We start from the raw sequence: 18968 nt of genomic DNA on the forward strand, positions 1-18968 counted from the left end.
GCTCTGTGGTGGAAGCTATTCTGCAGGTGGTTGGGTGTTTTTTTTGGTTATTGGCCACTGTTCGTTTAGTGCCATTTGAAGACCCGTTGTTTCTGAATCCTTTTTCTTGATGTGACTGGTCAAGAAGAAGCCATTGAGTCCCCCTTTTATTTCTTTTTTTGGTGTCTTGCCCCTTTGGTAACAATAATCATTCTTTTCTTTTTGTGTGCTACATCTTTGTCGTGAATCTGCCTCTGTGAGGATTTGCAAGCAGTGATTCTATCTTGCCTTCCAGAGAAGGGGCTCTCACTTTGACCCTTGGACCACAAGCAGAGAGGAGGACTGTGGACAGCTGGGCTCTTTTGACTCTGCTGCATATAGATGTCAAATTGGTTTGGGAGCAAAGCGCAAACCTTCCTAGTGGTCCCAGGGTAAGATGGGCAGTGTTCTGCTGGTCCTCCATCTTTGAGAGGTCTTGTGAACATTCTTAGAATCATGGAATTTCTGAGGTCAAATTTAACATTTTAATTTTTTAAAAAAGAATCTCTGCCCTTCACCCCATATATTCAAGCATATTTCCCTGCTTGCCTAAATGATGACTATTTTGACAGAAGCAGCTCAAATATCTCCCCCAGGAAGCTTTCTAGTTTGGGCTCCCCTGCCCTAGCTCCAGGTGCTCTCAGACTCTTATTTTGTGTCTATCATGGCCTCTCCACGGCTTCCTTGAATTAGAGTTACCCTTGATAACAACGAAAGCTTTGACTAACGAGTGTATGAATATGAGTGGTTTGCTAGCATTGGTCCTCACCCTCCCAGACCCTAGAGTAGGAAGTGTTTGTTATTGTACTGCTTCATGGAGGAAGAAACTGAGGCTCGAGGGTCAGAGGATTTGCCCAAGATACAGAAAGCAGGTGGTAGGCTGGGATTTCCCCTCCTGTACCCAGTTGTTTTGTGTATTTGTGGCCTCTGTCCCTCTTGGAGACTGCACACCCTCTAGGATCCAGGTCAATTTCTTTTTCTCTCCTTCATGGCCCGGCAAAGTCCAGCCTCTCAGTGAATACTAACTTGCATTCTTGAGATGGGGAGGTTCGTAAGAAAGAGATGCCAAATTGCAACTCAGGAGGCTGAGACACGAGGACCACTTGAGGCCAAGGGGTCCAGGCTGTCATGAGCTATGATCGTGCCACTGCACACCAGCCTGGGCAGCAGAGTGAGACCCTGTCTCTAGAAATAAAAATGAAAAAGAAAGAAAAAATAAGAAAAGAGGAAAGAAAAGAAAGGAAGGAAGAAAAGAGGAAAGAAAAAAGGGAGAAAAGAAATAAAGAAAAGAAAAAAGAAGGATGGAAGAAAAAACAGAGGGAGGGAGGGAAGGAGAGAGAAAGAAAAGGAAAGACAGATAGATGCCAGGTAGGAATGATTCCTGAGGCATCCATGTGGAGGTTGGAATGGCTCAGAAAGGAGCGGGTAGGAGAGGAACATCATTATCTGAGAAAAGATGGGGTGGTGCAAACAGGCTGAGGATAGGGCAGGTATAGTTCTCACCCTGGGGAACTCAGGGAATTAAAAGAATTTGCTGACAATAGGCGGATGCAGGGCCATAGAGGAGCAAACACTATCTTCCATGTTCTTATAGCTCAGGATGTTCCTGAAAATCTACATATTCACGCCCCTGTGTGCAGATGCACCTTGCTGTGTACGTACAAATTACTCACTGTAGAATTGACTGTAAAAGATTGGAGTCCACTCAGCGTCTACCAGTAAGGCACTGGTTACTTTTCATATGATGGAACACTCTCCAGCCAAGAAGAGAGGAGGAAGTCCTCACTGCTCTGATATGGAGTGATCGCCAAGATGTATTTTAAATAAAAAATGTGATGTGTATACTCAGAGAAATGAATATTAAAACCACAGTGTGTTATAATTTCTCACGGATCGGTCTGGAAAATGTAAAAACTGATCATTCCAGGTGATGGTGAGGAAGTGGAGCAAGGGGAACTGTCAAGTTGCTGGTGTGAGTGGTTACAACTGCTTTGGAAAACAGTTAGGCATTATCTGTCAGAGTTGGCAACGAACATTCCAAAGACCCTGCAAAGGCCCTAGAGCAGGGGTCCCCAATCCCTGGGGCCACAGACCAGTACTGGTTTGTGGCCTGCTAGGGACTGAGCTGCACAGCAGGAGGTGAGCTGCGGGCAAGTGACCTTCATCTGTATTTATAGCCTCTCCTCACTGCTTGCACTACCACCCGAGCTCTGTCTCCTGTCAGATCAGCACTGAAAAGCCTGCTTTCATTTCCAGCATCCTATCTTTGTGAAGTAGGGTTTTCTGAAGTGACAGCAACCAAAACATAATTATGGAGTAGATGGGACATAAGCAACACACTTTGGGTGTCACTGTCTCCCTTCACTGCCAGATGGGACCATCTTGTCGTATAATTATTTAATTGAGACATTGAGTTGTATAACTAATTCATTATGTATTACAATGTAATAATAATAGAAATAAAGTGCACAATAAACATAATGCACTTGCATCATCCTGAAACCACCCCCTACCCACCTCCCACCCCCGGTCTATGAAAAAACTGTCTTCCACGAAACCAGTCCCTGCTGCCAAAAGGTTAGGGACCACTGCTCTAGAGAGATCTTACCCAACCCCACCTCCCCTTCCACACACAGGAAGAAACAAGAACGTTCACACCAGCAGTGTTCCTAGAATCCAAAATTGAAAGTAACTCAAATGTCCTTTAAAGTCCAATGAAGGGCCAAGTGCAGTGGCTCACACCTATAATCCCAGCACTTTGAGAGGCTGATGCAGGAGAGCTGCTTGGGGTCAGGAGTTCCAGACCAGCCTTGGCAAACATAGCAAGACCTTGTCTCTACAAAAAAATTTAAAAATTAGCTGGGCATGGTGATGCATGCCTGTAGTCCCAGTTACTCAGGAGGCTAAGACAGAAGGATTACCCAGGAGGTCATGACTGCGGTGAGCCGTGATCATGCCACTGCACTCCAACCTGGGCAACAGGGTGAGACCCCAACTCAAAAAACAAAAAAATTGCTATATGTTAGATATTGTATCTAATCAAGATTTAATTTGTTTTTAATGTTTAAATGAGGCCTAGAGCAGTGTGAACAGTATACTACCAATGGTACAGGAAAACCAAAGTTTTGTCTCTGGAAAGTTCCATATGCAACCAGTAAAACTGGTTGCCTCTGGGGAGGGGAGCTGGGAGGCTGGGGGCAAGGAGGGGGGTTAACTTGAATTTTTCGAATTTTGAGCCACATAAAACAATCAAAATGGAAAATCAAAAAATGTAATGAGAGAGAGAAAGAGAAACTGTGAGAGGGAGACAAAGAAAGGGAGGAGGAAAAGAAGGGAGGCAGGAGGAGAGGAACAGAGTCCCGGGAGGGATGGGGAAGAGTACCAGGAAGAGGGGGCCTGGCTGGGTTCTGGCTGCCAAGCCCTGGGTGTGCCCAGAGGCACAGGTGGAGCCAGAAGCTGGCAGGCCGCCCGGAAGAGCCTGTGTCTTCCCCTACTACTGGGCCTAGACCCAGATCACACTCGCGTGCTTAAGTCAACCTTGCTTCTGCAGTCTTTTGTTTCCAGAGCTTCGCTTCCACACAAGGTTCCCTAAGGTCTTTCCCTGACTCTGCCTTCTTATCTTCCGACCCACACCCCATCTGTGATCTGAGGGATTCCTTTGAAGTCACTCCAGAGTCTTTGGAGGCTTTATCCTCGATGACTCTGAGGGCACCAAGATCAGCAGACAGCAAGTAGGCCCCTTCCATTCCCTCGGTAACCCTCTCAAGGACCCCATGTCCTTGCTGTATTGCCTCATTGAGCCCTGCCCCCACTTTTTTGATTCACACCAGGACACCAGTCTTTAAAGGGAAACAGGCACCAGCATGTCCCCAAGGATCACGGCCTTGAGAGGTAAAAGCATGAAGAGTGAACAGAGGGATTTTTGGCATCAGCCAGTGGGCAAGGTCGCAGTGGATACAATGTGCAGGGGGGGCCCTTCTGCTCTGCCTGTAATCGTGATACCTGAGGGGGCTGGAGCTTGTGTTCAAAAGTGGGGTCCCTCAGCGGTCAGTGGCTGTGGATGAGGAGGCGAAGGTTGCGTTACTCTGAACTAAGGACTGCCCAGCGTGACTTTATTTCCCAAAAAGCCCATGTAGGGATCTGGGTGGCACTGGGTAGGGAGGTGGATGGGCTGCATGGCCAGGTATGGACACTCCCTGGCATCCAGGACAGGGTCAGCAGTGACTCCCCCTCCAGGGAGCTCTCCCTCCCCACGTATCCCAGCAGTTAGGGTTCCCCAGTTGAAAAGCAGTTTGGCAGCTCACAACTCTCCCTCCAGAGCAAGGAGTGTTGTGCAGGAAGAGAGGCCTGGCTGCCTGACGAGCTTAGTGGGAGTCATTCAACAAGCAGGTCTGGAGCAAACGCCAGGAGCAGCAGTGCTGCCTGTAGGCAGGGAGGTGGAGTATCTTCACTGCCAGACGCTGTAGGGGAGAGTGTCAGCTGAAAACCACTGGAATTCTGGCAGAGTCTGCAAAAGCTAGACATATACCTGCCTTGTGACCTAGCAATTCCATTCCTGGGGGTAACTGAAGCATCTGAGGTCAACTCAACGACGTGCGAGAATGTTAATGGCAGTGTTATTCATAACAGCCCCAAGCCAGAAACAGCTCAACGCCACTCAGCAGAATGGATATACCAACGGTCGTGTACTTGTATGATGGAATACTACTCAATAACAACAAAAAGCAAATTATAGCTACATGCAAATCAGGGTGGTGCTCTGAGACGTGATGCTGAATGAGAGAAGCCAGACACAAAAGGGCATAGGTTGTGTGATTTTATCGATATGAAGTTCAAGGACAGGCAGCACTAATCTATAAATCATCTATGTCTGGACAGTAGTTGCCCTTGGAGCAGGGGCACTGCCTGGGAAGGGTCATGAGGTACCTTCTGGGGCACTGGAAATGTTCTGTATTTCGATCTGGGTGGTGATTTCATAGACGAAAACACATGTAAACGTTCACAGAGATTAAATTTACGGTTTGTGTGCCTTAACTATTGTATGTAAATTTACTTCTAAAAAACAAAAGTGAGCCTGGCATGGTGGCTCATTCCTGTAATCCCAACTTTCTGGGAGGCTGAGAAGGGAAGATTGCCTGAGCCCAGAAGTTTGACACCAGCCTGGGCAACTTGGCAAGAACTCGTGTCTACAATAAATAAAAAAATAAGCTAGGGCATGCCTGTAGTTCCAGTTACTGGGGAGGCTGAGGTGGAAGGATCACCTGAGCCCAGCAGGTTGAGGCTGTGGTAGCCATGATTGTGCCACTGCCCTCCAGCCTGGGCTAAAGAGTGAGACTCTGACCCTAAATCAATCAATACATATAAAAGTAATAAATATAAATATAACAGTTTAGAGCTCCGTTGCTCTTTCTCCTGACCTGACTACTCAGTCAACTGCTCTTGTTCTCAGTAGTGTTGTGTACACCTGGGAGTGGCCCTTCACTCACACTGCTGGTGGCCATACCTGAGAGCAGACAGCAGGAGATCTTCAAGCTAGAGAAGAATTAGGTGGCCAGTCGGAGTCCTCCTCACTCACAGATGTTTGCACATGGGGCAAAATTGGGTTTAGGACTTACTTCCACGTTAATGTATCCCAATAGCAAAGTTGTTGGGAGCCATAACATACATATTATATGTTATGGCTCCCATCTCATTTCAAAGCTGTGGAGACCGTCAACATTTTAACAAAATAAAGGAAGAAACAACAGGCAATGCTTGGCTTGGTCCAGTTCACCACACACAGTAAGTGAGGAAGAGCCAGACTTAAGCTGAGGAGGCACGGGGACTTCTTTTCCAGTCATACCAAGAACTTCTGCAGTGATGGCAGACAGCTTGTAGCCCTGGTTTCTCAGTTACCCAGTATAAAAAAAAAATTTATTTTTTTTGAGTCAGGGTCTCACTCTGTCGCCCAGGCTGGATGGAGTTCAGTGGCATGCTCATGGCCACCACAGCCTCGATCTCCTGAGCTCAAGTGATCCTTCAGTCTCAGCCTCCCAACTACCTGGGACTATAGGTACACGCCACCATGCCTGGCTAGTTTTCTTTTTTTTTCTTGGAAGAGACAAGGTTTCCCTATGTTGCCCAGGCTGCTCACAACAGCCTCAATCTCCTGGGCTCAAGTAATCCTCTCGCCTCAGCCTCCCAAAGTGCTATGATTACAGGCGTGAGACACTGTGCCCAGCCCCCAAAATTAAAATACATGCACTACCTAGACTATGAGGAATTACATTAAAATAGTGGAAATGGTTGTTTCTGGGTAGCTGGAATAAGGATAGTTCTTATTTTCTCCCTTGCACTTAAAAAATTTTTCCCAAATTAGATAGAAAAAATAAATTGTATAATCTTTCATGATCCGCTTAGATAGAATCCCCTCAGGTGTCTTTCCAGACTGTGAAGCAGGAGGGAAGAGGTGAACCCTCAACATTGCACTCCCAATATAGTCTCTGTATCCCCAAAAGGGGCCAATACAAAAGCAGAAAGGAAGGGGAAGGGACACGGACATGGCTTCAGGAGTTAAACTGAAACCAGCCACTTCCAGCCAGTCTTATAGGTGTTAAGCGAAGGACATGATGTGCTTGGAAATAGTACCATGACCCTTATGAAATTTGCAGACAATTAGCTTTTTCTACTCCCTATAGCCCGTGAGTCCTGGTTTTCTTAAGAATATGAAAATTGGCCGCGTGCAGTGGCTCAGTCAGTAATCCCAGTACTTTGGGAGACTAAGGCAAGAGGATTGCCTGAGCCCGGGGGTTAGGGACCAGCCTGGGCAACTTGGTGAGACCTCATCTCTACAATAAATCACAGAATCTAGCCGAGTGTGGGGGTGTGTGTCTGTAGTTCCACCTACTTGGAAGGCTAAGGCGGAAGGATCGCCTAAGTCCAGCAGGTCAAGGCTGCGGTGGCTGTGAGCGTGCCACTGCACTCCAGCTTGGGTGACAAGAGTGAGACTCCACCTCAGGATTGCAACTAAGGATCTGCAAAGACATAGAGAATGGAACAATGGACAATGGGGAGGAGAGAGGGGGGAAAGGACAAAGAAAGGGAGAGGGGTGAAGGGATGGATGTCAAAGAAATCACCTGTCGGCCGCATATATGTATAGATATAGAAGAAAGTCTTTACTTGTCAGTCACGTTTTGAATTACAAAGGTAATTGCAAAATATTTAGAGTGAAATTCCAAGCTCACCCTATATGACATTTTGGAAATAAAGGAAAAATGGACAGATTTTAGCAGGCAAGGCTGAAAAGAGGAAGCAGAGTCATGGCTCAGGGAAGTACTGTGCATGTTCCAACTCCAGGGACTAGTTGACACCCCATAAGACTAGAAGCCATTGAGGTGGCGAGGCAGTGTGTCTGGTTAAGCCCTGTCACTTATTGGCTGTGTGTGTGTACACATTCATACACACACACACACACACACACACACACACAGACATATATAATGTATATATATTCCCACTCAGGTGGTAATGGCATCTAATACATGAGTGAGAGTAGCCAAGCTGAGCTGGGTTTTTGGCAAATGCTTTGAATGGTATTTTTAAAATCATTAGAAAAATAGGATTCTCTATTCTAAGTCAGAGCATCCCCACCACACACTCCAATATCATAATATCATGTTAGATTTGGGTCCATTAATTTTATATTTATATTATTTATTATTATTAGAAACAGGGTCTCACTCATTTGCCCAGGCTGAAGTGCAGTGGTGCGATCCCAGCTCTCTGCAGCCTCAACTTTCTGGGCTCAAGTGATTCTTCCACCTCAGCCTCCCCAGTAGCTGGACTACAGGTACATGCCACCATGCTCAGTTCGTTTTTGACTTGTTTTTGTAGAAATGAGATCTCACTATGTTGCCCAGGCTGGTTTCTAGCTCCTGGGCTCAAAGCAGTTCTTCGACCTTGGCCTCCCCAAGTGCTGGGATTACAGGTGTGAGCCACTTATACCGTGCGTGCCCAGCCGGGCCCATGAAGTTTTATCACAACATTGATAAAATGCATTAAAGGCACTTTTGCCCACATTGTGGGCTCTGAATAATAGGTCTGAGCACATCTGACCTGCCTCTCCCTGCTCCATCTGTGGGTTGAGCCAGTGGCCCAGATCATGCTTAAGGATCAACATTCCCCGTGAAGCCCTCCTGGAGACCAGGCCCCTCCAAAGGTGAGGTCTCCACCCCCCCCAACCCGACTCCAAACGTTAAGAGGCTTTCCTCAGGTCTGTCCTTTGCCCTCTTCTCTCTCCTTGGCTGTTCTTCTAACTGCCCAGATAGGCTCCAGTGTCCCACATTTCCGTCATCTGCTCCCACTTTCTCTTGAACTCCAGACCCAACTTCCACTTACTTACTGGAAGTATTTCTCAGATGTCCCGTGGACAACACAAACTCATCACAACTACATTCTTCCTCCTCTCAAAACCCACAGCTGATCCCTCCAGCCAATTGCAAAACTCCGGTCAAGTCTCTTCCCCACTTCAATCCTTCAACGGATGTAGCCAATTACTATGAAGCAGTGAATGCCCTGTCCTGGTTTCGGAGTTCTCAGAGACTCAAAGTCACACAGCTCATGAGTGACAGAGCTTAGTCAGACACACTGCCTCACCACCTCAATGGCTTCCAGTCTCACGGGGTGTCAGCTACTCACTGGAGTTGGAACATGCACAGTACCTCCCTGAGTCATGACTCTGTTTCCTCTTTTTAGCTTTGCCTGCTAAAATCTGTCCATTTTTACTTTATTTCCACAATGTCATGCAGGGTGAGCTTGGAATTTCACTCTAAATATTTTGCAATTGCCTTTGTAATTAAAACTGTAACTTATAAATAAGGACTTTCTTATTTAATTTTTCAAGGCTTGATTTAACTTCTAAAAGCTTTCATTATTCCCTAACCAAACATCACGTGTTCTCTCCCAAATCCCTCCACACGTCTGGGACCATCACACTGGCGTCCATCAGAGCTGTGCGAGATGTATAAGTCAGGTTGCAAATGTCTTGGGACCGAGGTGTGTATCTTTGTACCCCAACACATAATACAAGGATTATCAACACATTGGTGGTATTTTGTCAATGTTATACCCAACTGTACTTTAGGGAATTCAGTGACAGGACTGTCAAAGGTCCTGTGGAGGAGGTGATCAGGAGACCCGTGTCCTCAGTCACACTGAGGCAAGCACAGGAGCCCAGAAGGATCAGAATGGGGCAGAGGAGGGGACAGGGGAAAAGCTGTTCTATGACCAACAATGAGAAGTATGTCCCTGGGAGTTCTCCCTCTGCTTCTGCTCTTCAAGATGTCCCTTCCCAGAAATGATGGAGAGGGGAATGCAGTACAGAACAGGTCAGCAGAGTCTTGAAATGCTGTGGCACCCAGGAGAAAAGTTGTGGCCACATCCTAATTCCACGATTCTGCCACCATTTCTTAGTTGGCTGCCCTTGCTCAAGTCTTTTAATCTTGCCAGTCTGTTTCCTTGTAAGATGAAGACCAGGCAGGCTCAAGGATCCCTTCCAGCTTTAAGGGGAGCGAGGCTCATGTTCCCGTGTCCTAGCTACCCTTCCGTAGAATGGGAGAAGCAGCAATGGCAAAGGGGGCATGAGCATTCTAGAGTCTTGTCCTCGGCAAGGTTGGTAAGCAGGTGTCAGAGACACCCACAGGGCCACTTCTCCCACTGAGTAAGGAGCAGATACTAAAGGAACATGGCCACAGGGAAAGAATGCAGTGGCTTGATCACAGATCACTGTAGGCTTGAACTCCTGGGCTCTAGTGATCCTCCTGCCTTAGCTTCGAGTAGGTGAGACTAGAGGCGCATGCTACCATGCTTGGCAAATTTTTTTGGAGATGCAATCTTGCTATGTTGCCAGGATGTTCTCAAACTCCTGGCCTCAAGCAAATCTCCTGCCTCCCAAATTGCTGGGATGATAGGCGAGGGTCCTTGTCCACAGCTCCAGACAATCCCCCTACTGATTGCATCAAACACAGCACGGCAACTGCTGCCCATTGATTAGAACATTTATTTCTCAGAGAGAAAATAAGTTTCAGACAGTCATATTATAGTAGGTAAATTTAACTTTTGTATTCTTTACAAGCATAGATTTTTCTCTGTTTATTACCTCTCTTATACCATCTGTTATAAACAATTCTAGAAAGCAAATAAAGTCACTTTCTACAATAAATAGAGCATCATGTGCTTCACAGCAGACGCGACAGAGACACGTAGGCCCCATGCCACAGCAGGATCTGAGCCGTTTCCCGTTCCTAAAGAGCATTTTAAAAAATGAGACTCAGAGAGACTGGAAGATTCAGAGACTGAAAAATAGAGAGACTAAGAAGAAAGTGTTGGGGGAAGAAAGAGACAGACATAGAAAGAGAGAGGGAGAAAGCCCCAAGATCTTACAACACAGGTTTAGACGAAGGTCACAGAGTCCACAGCTGACCAACTACCCGGGGAGAGGGGAAGCATTGGCTCCTTTAAATAAACCACACTGTGTGGCCACAAATGGAGGACTCCAATCATGGAAACTATAGGCCTGAATAATTTAGAACAGTATTTTACAATTATATACACCATGTCCTTCCCTAGCCATATGCTGTATTGTTTTTATTATTGTACAAAATCTAAAACCCCATCCTTTAAGTTATAGTGTTTTGTTGGTTCCCTTTTAAACTCTGGCTCGTGTCCCAAATGTATAAGAAGTTGTGGTGGTTGGTTGGTTGTAGTTTTAAAAAGTCAAGTGTGTAAAAATGGCAGTGATCTCCCCAGTGACTTTGCCCAAAACTCCCCTATGAAAAATTTAAAGCAATTAAGAAGAACATTAGGTTAAAAATCAACATGGCGATCAGTGGCCTGCAACCTGGCCCTGCAACTTTGGTGCTTAGGAGGTGAAAAGAAACATCCAGAGAATAGACACTGAAGTCTCTGAAAGTTGTGTTGGCTTGTCAGTCAACATTCCCCATTCACAGTTTTTTTTCCCTTCCATTTTTGAGAAGGTGAAGGTGGGGAGAGGGTTGAAAAGAGGGAAGGAGATGGAAGGTTTGAAATAAAAGTGTTGCATTCCCTGGAGTTGGGAGTGGAAGCGGCAGGGCAGGACAGGGTGCAGGCCAGGAAGGTGTCGGGCAGGCATCGTGCCGTCCAGGTAGTGGCAGTGAGGCTTAAGATTGCAGATGCCGAAAAAGTTCTCAAGAAGTGAAGGGGAGAAGGAAGGGAAGGGGAGAAGGAAGGGAAGGGGAGCGGAGGGGAGGAGAGGGAGAGGTCCAGTGGAAGGGCACGGCGCCACCTCAATCATCCTCATCATCCAGGACGACAGATGAACACTTACACACCCAGCCTAGCCTGCTGACAGGAACCCACCACCTGCAGTACAGGGAAAAGGAAGGAGGGGTCACGCCTTGGTCCAGGGGGCACATGAGCACGGCTGGGCCTCAGTTGTGTCGACAGAAGAAAGGAAGGTCTGCAGGCATGGGGAGGTGCTCTGGAGGAGGGGTCACCTCGTGCTGGGTTGGCCTCTATCTGGGCCCTGAGGAGCCTGGTGGAGACACCCACCTGGAACAGCAGCTGGCCTCAAGGGGAATGAGACATTAAAGAAAAAGACCAGTGTGGTGATGGTTCCTGTCAGTTTGGCACAAGAGAAAAAGTAAGAGAAGGAACATGGGAAAGAGAAGGTGAGACTGAGCATGGGTACAAAGATGGGACAGGGAAAAGGTGTGAGAATGGGTGACGAGGGGGAGAGAGGATGATCTTGGGGAGATTCCCCTTGGGACCCTGGCATACCCACAGCATCTCTGGGATCAGTGTCAGAACCTCACCCGCCCTGAGGTGTAGTTAGTGGGAGTGGGATGGAGGGGCCAGGCAGTCCAGGTCCATTGCTGTGGCTGGGCCCAAGCCCCACAGCTGTTTCTACTTCTAACTGGTTCTTCAGTGGAATATCCCCTGAGGGACGTTGGGTGGGAGTTTTTGGCACACAGTAGGCCAGCCAGGGGAACCATGCAATTGGTCAAATCTGGGGCCTTGCCCTTGGTGGGGACACAGCCCAGTCCCTGGCCTGCCATGAGAAGGGAAGCTGCCAACCATACATCTGGCAGGGGCAGAAGAGGCTTCTCTGTGCCCCATTGGACGGAGGCAGGGCATGCAGGTGCAGGCCCAGCCCCGCCCTTACAGGTAGCTGGAGGTGACGAAGGAGTGGGGCCCCCGGACCCGGCTTAGGTGGATCATTGCACGGTCGTAGGCCACCTGCACTGACTTGCGGATGCTAGTCTTGCGGCCTTCCAGCATTTTGAGCTTGTCCACGGTGTCTTCCACACCCAGGGGCAAGACTTTGTCCCTTGGAAGCCACTGCCTGAAATGCAAACACAGTAAAAGCCTGGGCTGTGACAGGTCCCACAAGGGCCTCCTCTGGGCCCACCAGCCTAGGACCAGCAAGACTACAGGAAGAGGACAGGACAGAGAGAGGTAGATTGGGACACTCCATGCAGGAGGCAAAGAAGAACCTGACAGGTCAAGGCAGCAAGCAGGGTGTGCAAGGGCAGAGGGATGGCAAGGGACCCATTTTGCAGCTAGGTCCTTCACTGTGCCATCACTCTGCTTAGAGGGTTGTTATGGCCCATGAGCTGAGAGAGATCCATATGCTGCACTCTGGGATTGGCTGAGTCACTCTGGAGGGCTCTGAGTTTCACCCCGCCTTGTGAAATTAGGGAGCTATGGCTAGAAAGACAGCAGATGCCAGGAACTAACGTACACATCTCTGGCAGGACCTGCACCTTGTGTGTGTTAAAGCTTCCCAGTGAATCTAACGTGGGCTAAGAGCACAGCCTCTGGAGCAAGATCTTGGGTTTGTACTCCAGTTCTGGCTATGAGGTCTTGGCGTTCTGAGCCTCAGCTTCCTCATCTGCAAAATGCACTTGGAGGGGATTAATGAAGATTTAAACGAGGATTAAATGAGATCAGGTACGTAGCAGTTGTTACTATTTTTACTAGCTAGTCCTACCTCCTCATTCTGTAGAAGCAGAGGTGAAAGCACTTTCCTGCTGGTGCTCAGAGAAACCTTCAGATGTTGTAAACCACGAGTGAGCAAGGCCCTTGTAGTGGAAACCAGAGCCCCCTCGGGATTGAGATACACTTCCCCACAGCTATAGGGAGTGCTGTCAGGGACAGGCTCTCAGCTGAGTCCCTCTCCAGGAGTCACCCTTTACCAAGGAGGCTGCCTGGCCCAAGGTCAAGCCTCTCCCCCAGGGCAGTGGTATTCAATGACTAGTTGGTGCAGCAGTACAAATGCACAACTCCAATTCCAGACATCTCTACCAAGCCACGTGGCTTCAGATCTCCCCAGAGGATGAGCTGAGGCCTCTGTTGCAAGCACACCACAGTTCAACTGCCGCCCGGTGATGCATCATTCACCCTCATCACCCTCCCCAGTAAGACTCCTGATGTAAATCTCCATTTCAGAGTGTTCCCCAGGAAATCCGACATGTAACACCTCTCAGTTACTATTAATTAGTGTTATTAGTAACACTAAGTTACTACTAACACAGCAAGTGTGGGCCAGTTGGGGGCAGGTAATGCCTCCTCCTTCACTTGGGCAGAGTCCCAAGGTGACTGCATCCATGGACCTTCTGTGTACCTCATTAACACAGAAGCACTGGCACAGCCCCCGCATATCCTCATTGCCCCCACAACAGCCCTCACTAACCAGGTGCGCTTGTTGTCAAAGAAGAGGACAAGGAAGAGCTTCTCTCCAGCCTCTGCCTGTTTCTGCTCTCCCAGTTTCAGCACGTCCAGCGGGGGGACAGGGATGGGAACGCCATTGTGCAGGAGGCCCTCCCGGGGCATCTTGGGATCGATGATCTAGAGGCAGAATGGAAGATGGGCACTTAGTAGGAGAGTACAGGGTGAGCAGGGCCTCCTGCCACAGGACCAACTGCTGAAGTACCACACACCAAAGCCAAGCAAGGGCTTAGCCCTGCCCACGACCAAGAGACGGAGAGGCTAGCCTCTTTTGTGACTCACCCCCCAGAGCCCCAAAATGAAAATTCTTTCTTTCTCCAGTTCACTGTCCTAATCTCCTGGTCCTGTCCAACCAGTCCTTCTGAGAGGGAACTTCTTCCATGGACTATCAGGCTGAAACAATAGTGGGAAGCCAATGTGGGGAGTGTCGGGCCTGAGTGAGATATCTTTTTTTTTGAGTTGGAGTCTCACTCTGTCGCCCAGACTGGAGTGCAGTGGCCGCTCCTGGCCACCGCAGCCTCGACCTACTGGGCTCTGGCGATCCTTCCGCCTCAGCCTTCCAAGTAGCCGGAATTACAGGCATGCGCTAACACACCCGGCTGATTTTTTGATTTATTGTAGAGATGAGGTCTCGTTGCCCAGGCGGGTCTCGAACCCGTGGGCTCAGGCAATCCACTCACCTCAGCCTCCCAAAGGCGCAGGATTACAGGCTGAGCCACCGAGCCCGGCTGAGATATCTTTGATATCCAGGGCAGACAGACAAACCCCCTTCCTCCCAATGTCCTTTAGGGGAGAAAAGTGGAGGTTATTTTTTTTTTCCTATAAATTTCTCTTTAGAACTTATGATTCACCACGAATGTTCAGGAACCTTCCTTGGGTACCTTGGCTATGAAGAAGGTTCTGCATCACGAGGGTTGCCCCTTTGGTTCTTTCTATGGGGCCCCTGGTACATCCTGACGTGTGGACCAGATTTGTCTGTGACATTCCATGGTAAGATAAGTGTATAGCACTTAAAGGGTCGATGGAAAGGGGGAATGATGTGGTTGGAAACAAGGGCCACGGGAAGCATTAATCCTTGAAAGGGAAAGCTCCTAAGGGCAGTAGCTGAGCCCCTCTCATTCAGGTTCAATTCTGATATCCAGCCCCACCCTGCCCAGTTCAGAGCAGGTGCTCAGCAAAATGCCTAGTGGCTTCAAACAACAATAATCCTCTAGGTCTTGGCCTGATGTGGTGGCTCACCCCTGTAATCCCAGCACTTTGGGAAGCCAAGGCAGGAGGATCGCTTGAGACCAGGGGTTCAAGACCAGCTTGGGTAACATAGCAAGACCTCATCTCTAAATAATAATAATTACCCAGGTCTATGAAGCGTTTTCAACATTTCCAAAGCTCCTAATTATTCACACCATCTCATTTCAATCTCTTGCTGACGCTGAGAAGTCTGCTGACAGGTATTTGCTGATTAGCTGACAGAGGAAAATGCCAAGCACAAGAGTATGCTGGGACTAGAATGAGACACATGGACGAGGCTTGGGCCTCTGCAGCCCACTGCCTCCTACACAGTCCCTGCTTCCGGATCGGATGCTAATATATCAGTGCACAAAGGCCAGAGAGACTTGGAAACTTACTGGGGAAGCAGCCTTCTCCAGAGATGGAGCAATCTTAATTCCTATACCCTGTCCCAGTGGGCTCCTTCTCATAATAAAATGCTCTCATTATTTACCTTTGGGTATCTGCCAGGTTCCCTACATTTCTCTCCAGATGAGCAGCTGCAAGCAGGTGTTCTGGCTAGGAGTTGACTCTAAGGAAGAACCACCCCTACCCCACCCCTTTTATCTCTCAGCCTGTCTGTCCCTCCTGGGATTGAAGCTAGGGGTCTTAATGAGAGCTACCATACAAGCCCTCCTAAGCTTCCTTCATTACCAAAAGAGACAGCAGTGCTACTCTGATCTGTTTCCTTTTTTTTTTTTCCAGAAGGCACAGATTTTATTTAGAAATAGAAAGGACTTTGCAAAGAAATATTAAAATAAATTGTGAGGGCCATAATGTACGTTCCAGTTCACATGAGCTTGTTGTTTTAAGTTCCAAGAGATGCAATTCTGCCCCCTCTTAAAGTCATTAAGGTCCTGGGTTCTGTACTTATGCAAACTTTATGTAAAAGAACATGAGAAGCTCTCTAACTTCATATCCTCTTACTGTATTACTTAGCCTTGACTCCCGCAGCAACATTCACCCCAACTATTTTGCATTTAATTTTGGAAAAATCCTCAAGTCTTATCTTCTCTTGTGCTGACTTCAACATCTAGGACTGTCCACAGTAAATGTTCTCCTCCACAGAGTCACACCCTCTGAACAAACATATGTGACATCCAAACTCTCTGGATAAATAAGTGTGATTCCTCATGATTCTTTTGGCAAGACTCTCTGAAGTGTCTTAGCAGGATTCCGTCACATTAAAAATGGGAGATTTGCAATCATACTTGTTCACTGGATATCTTGACCAGCACTGAGCAGATAAACAGCCCTTTCAATATTACTGAGGTCTTCATCAGCTGTCAATCTTTCTATTTCTTCTCGTGTCTTGAGGCTGTAATGGACAGGCCTCTTGATGATAGCGAGCTCCTACAGGTCCTCTATATAGCCAAACAGGCTGTTCTGACTGAATTCCATAGTGGCAGCTGCAGATGTATAGATGGTCAGGCCCCTTGCTGCCAGGCTAAAGGGACCCCAAGATGCTGGATGCACTCAGCCCCACGGCCACCCACAGGTAGGATTTTTCCAGCTCTCAGGCTGGCAGGCAGTGGCAGCCCTGATCTGTTTCCTCTTGACTAAGGCCTCTGGTTTCTGCCTCAGAACCTAGGGTGTTTGTAAAAAATTTGCCCTGAGGGCAAAAGCAAGGTGCCTAAGTCTGCTGTCTGAGGAGAGCTTTTGTGTTCCAAAATAATAAACAATGGTCCATTCACTCAATGAATGTTATGCAGATGTAAGACAACATGGCAATACAGCTTGTGATAAATTTTAACATAATAAATGTGTAAACACACTATTATTACAACTAGAATATGTGAACAATAAATAGAAGAAATGATACAAAATGCTTGGAGTCAACATGTTAGAATGATGGGGTTTGTGCTGTTGTTTTTTCCTCTATCTTTCCAAAACTTCTTGCAAAAAAAAAAAAAAGTTGTCTAAAAGACAAGAGTCAACAAAAAGTAAAGATTGTATATTCACTATGGATATAGACACATACTGAAGTGCACATAGGAAAAAGCCTGGGAGAGCATAACCAAAATAAAAACACAGGTTGTAGCCGGGTGTGGTGACTCATGCCTGTAATCCCAGCACTTTGGGAGGTGGAGGCAAGAGGACTGCCTGAGCCCAGGAGTTCAAGACCAGCCTGGGAAGACCTCATCTCTACAATAAATCAAAAAATTAGCCAGGCATGGTAGCACATGCCTGTAGTTCCACCTATTTGGAAGGCTGAGATGGAAGGATTGCCTAAACCCAGCAGGTTGACGCTGCAGTAGCCTGAGCATGTCATGACACTCCAGTCTAGCCAAGAGACTCTGACTCAAAACAAATAAACAAACAAACAAACAAACAACACAGGTTGTGTTCAGGTGGTGGTTGAATTTCCTTAATCATGAGAGAAAATGTATGCTTAAGAAGATAATTCTTTAAGAAAGATTAGTTTTAGACTGGCTTCTTTGCATGATGAAGTTAAAAAAAAAAAAAAAAAACCCAAACCTGTACAGCTTAATTATATCTCTAATGACTAAGTTAAGTTTTACTGCTGGCAGGGCACACAGCCTTGTGAAGAGGGGCAGCCCCAGGCCCTAGCTCTTCAGCTGCTAGATCACAGTGTGGATTTTCCAATCCTGCCACTGCTAAGGAGTGAGTAATGTAGGTAATGTGGATTCAGTATGGCTCCAGCAAATTACAGAACCTCTTTGAGCTATTTTTCCTTATCTGACCAAACAGGATCAGAATTCTTGCCCTATTTGTCTCTCTCATCCCCTCCTTCAGCCTCTAAAATGGTGAAAAGTCCTCTTTATTTCAAGAGGCTGCTATGAGGCTTGAAAGAGTCATAGATATGAAAGTGCTCTGTAAGCCGGGCTCGGTGGCTCAGCCTGTAATCCCGTGCCTTTGGGAGGCTGAGGTGAGTGGATTGCCTGAGCCCGCGGGTTCGAGACCTGCCTGGGCAGCGAGACCTCATCTCTACAATAAATAAAAAAATCAGCCGGGCATGGTAGCACGTGCCTGTAATTCCCGCTACTTGGAAGGCTGAGGCGGAAGGATCGCCAGAGCCCAGCAGGTTGAGGCTGCGGTGGCCGGGAGCGGCCACTGCACTCCAGTCTGGGTGACAGAGTGAGACTTCAACTCAAAAAAAAAAACAAAAAAGAAAAGAAAGTGCTCTGTATATGAAAGATATACAGTCATGCATGTAAAAAGCTGGCAAGGTGTCGCCCAACCCTGGGTACAGATCATCCAGGACGTTTTTAAAAAAATATTCATGCCTGCATCTGACCTCAGAGAGTCTAATTTGGTGGTGCTAGGGTGGAGCTGACTCAGCATTCATATTGCTCAAAAAAAATAAATCACTCCTGCTCCATGATTCTGACATGCCCCAAAGGTTTATTATCAGTGGTATCTTACAGAACCAGGTGGACATTACCTCCCCAACTGAGAAAGAGATCTAGGAAATAACAATCAAGATGGTAAAAAACAAAATTTTTAGTTACTGTTACTGTGAAAGAAATGTAAATTTTAGCTACTGCTGGTGGGAGTATAAACCAAAACTAACTTCTGGCAACCTGTATCAGAATTTTGTATAGACTTTGTCCCAAGAAGGTACACCTAAGAATTCACTGTAGAGGAACAATCATGGATGTACACAAAGGTAAAACTACCATGAAGTTTATTGCCAACTGTTTATCATAGTGAAAAATTCAAAACGGTCTAAATGACCAATAAGGGAAGGATTAAAATATGGTACATGCATATAACTGAAGACGATGCAGTCATTAAAAGTGATGTTGACAAAGAATGTTTAATGGCATAAGATGTGCATGTTCATGATATGCTATTAAGTGGAGGGAGGTTAAAACAGTATGGTCTCATATATATGCATATTTATGCATCATTAAAAAAGGCTGAGTGGATATACACCAAGCTATCCCTGAAGAGACGGGACTGTGGATGATTTTGA

General features: G+C 47.1%; 1 protein-coding gene across 1 annotated transcript in view; it reads right to left on the bottom strand.

Moving 5' to 3' along the window:
* Positions 1-10034: 10034 nt before the first annotated feature.
* BRPF3 (bromodomain and PHD finger containing 3) overlaps positions 10035-18968 on the bottom strand; it is a 33730-nt gene continuing 24796 nt past the window's right edge. The window contains exons 11-12 of the mRNA XM_008062998.2: positions 13728-13882; positions 10035-12377 (exon numbers count right to left, since the gene is read on the bottom strand). Coding sequence (XP_008061189.1) covers positions 12194-12377; positions 13728-13882 — 339 coding nt within the window. The 3' untranslated portion in view covers positions 10035-12193. The remainder of the gene's footprint in view (positions 12378-13727; positions 13883-18968) is intronic.

Source organism: Carlito syrichta, unplaced genomic scaffold, assembly GCF_000164805.1.
Source record: "Carlito syrichta isolate Samal-C Ts95f unplaced genomic scaffold, Tarsius_syrichta-2.0.1 Scaffold306319, whole genome shotgun sequence".
In the NCBI taxonomy this organism is placed as follows: Eukaryota; Metazoa; Chordata; class Mammalia; order Primates; family Tarsiidae; genus Carlito; species Carlito syrichta.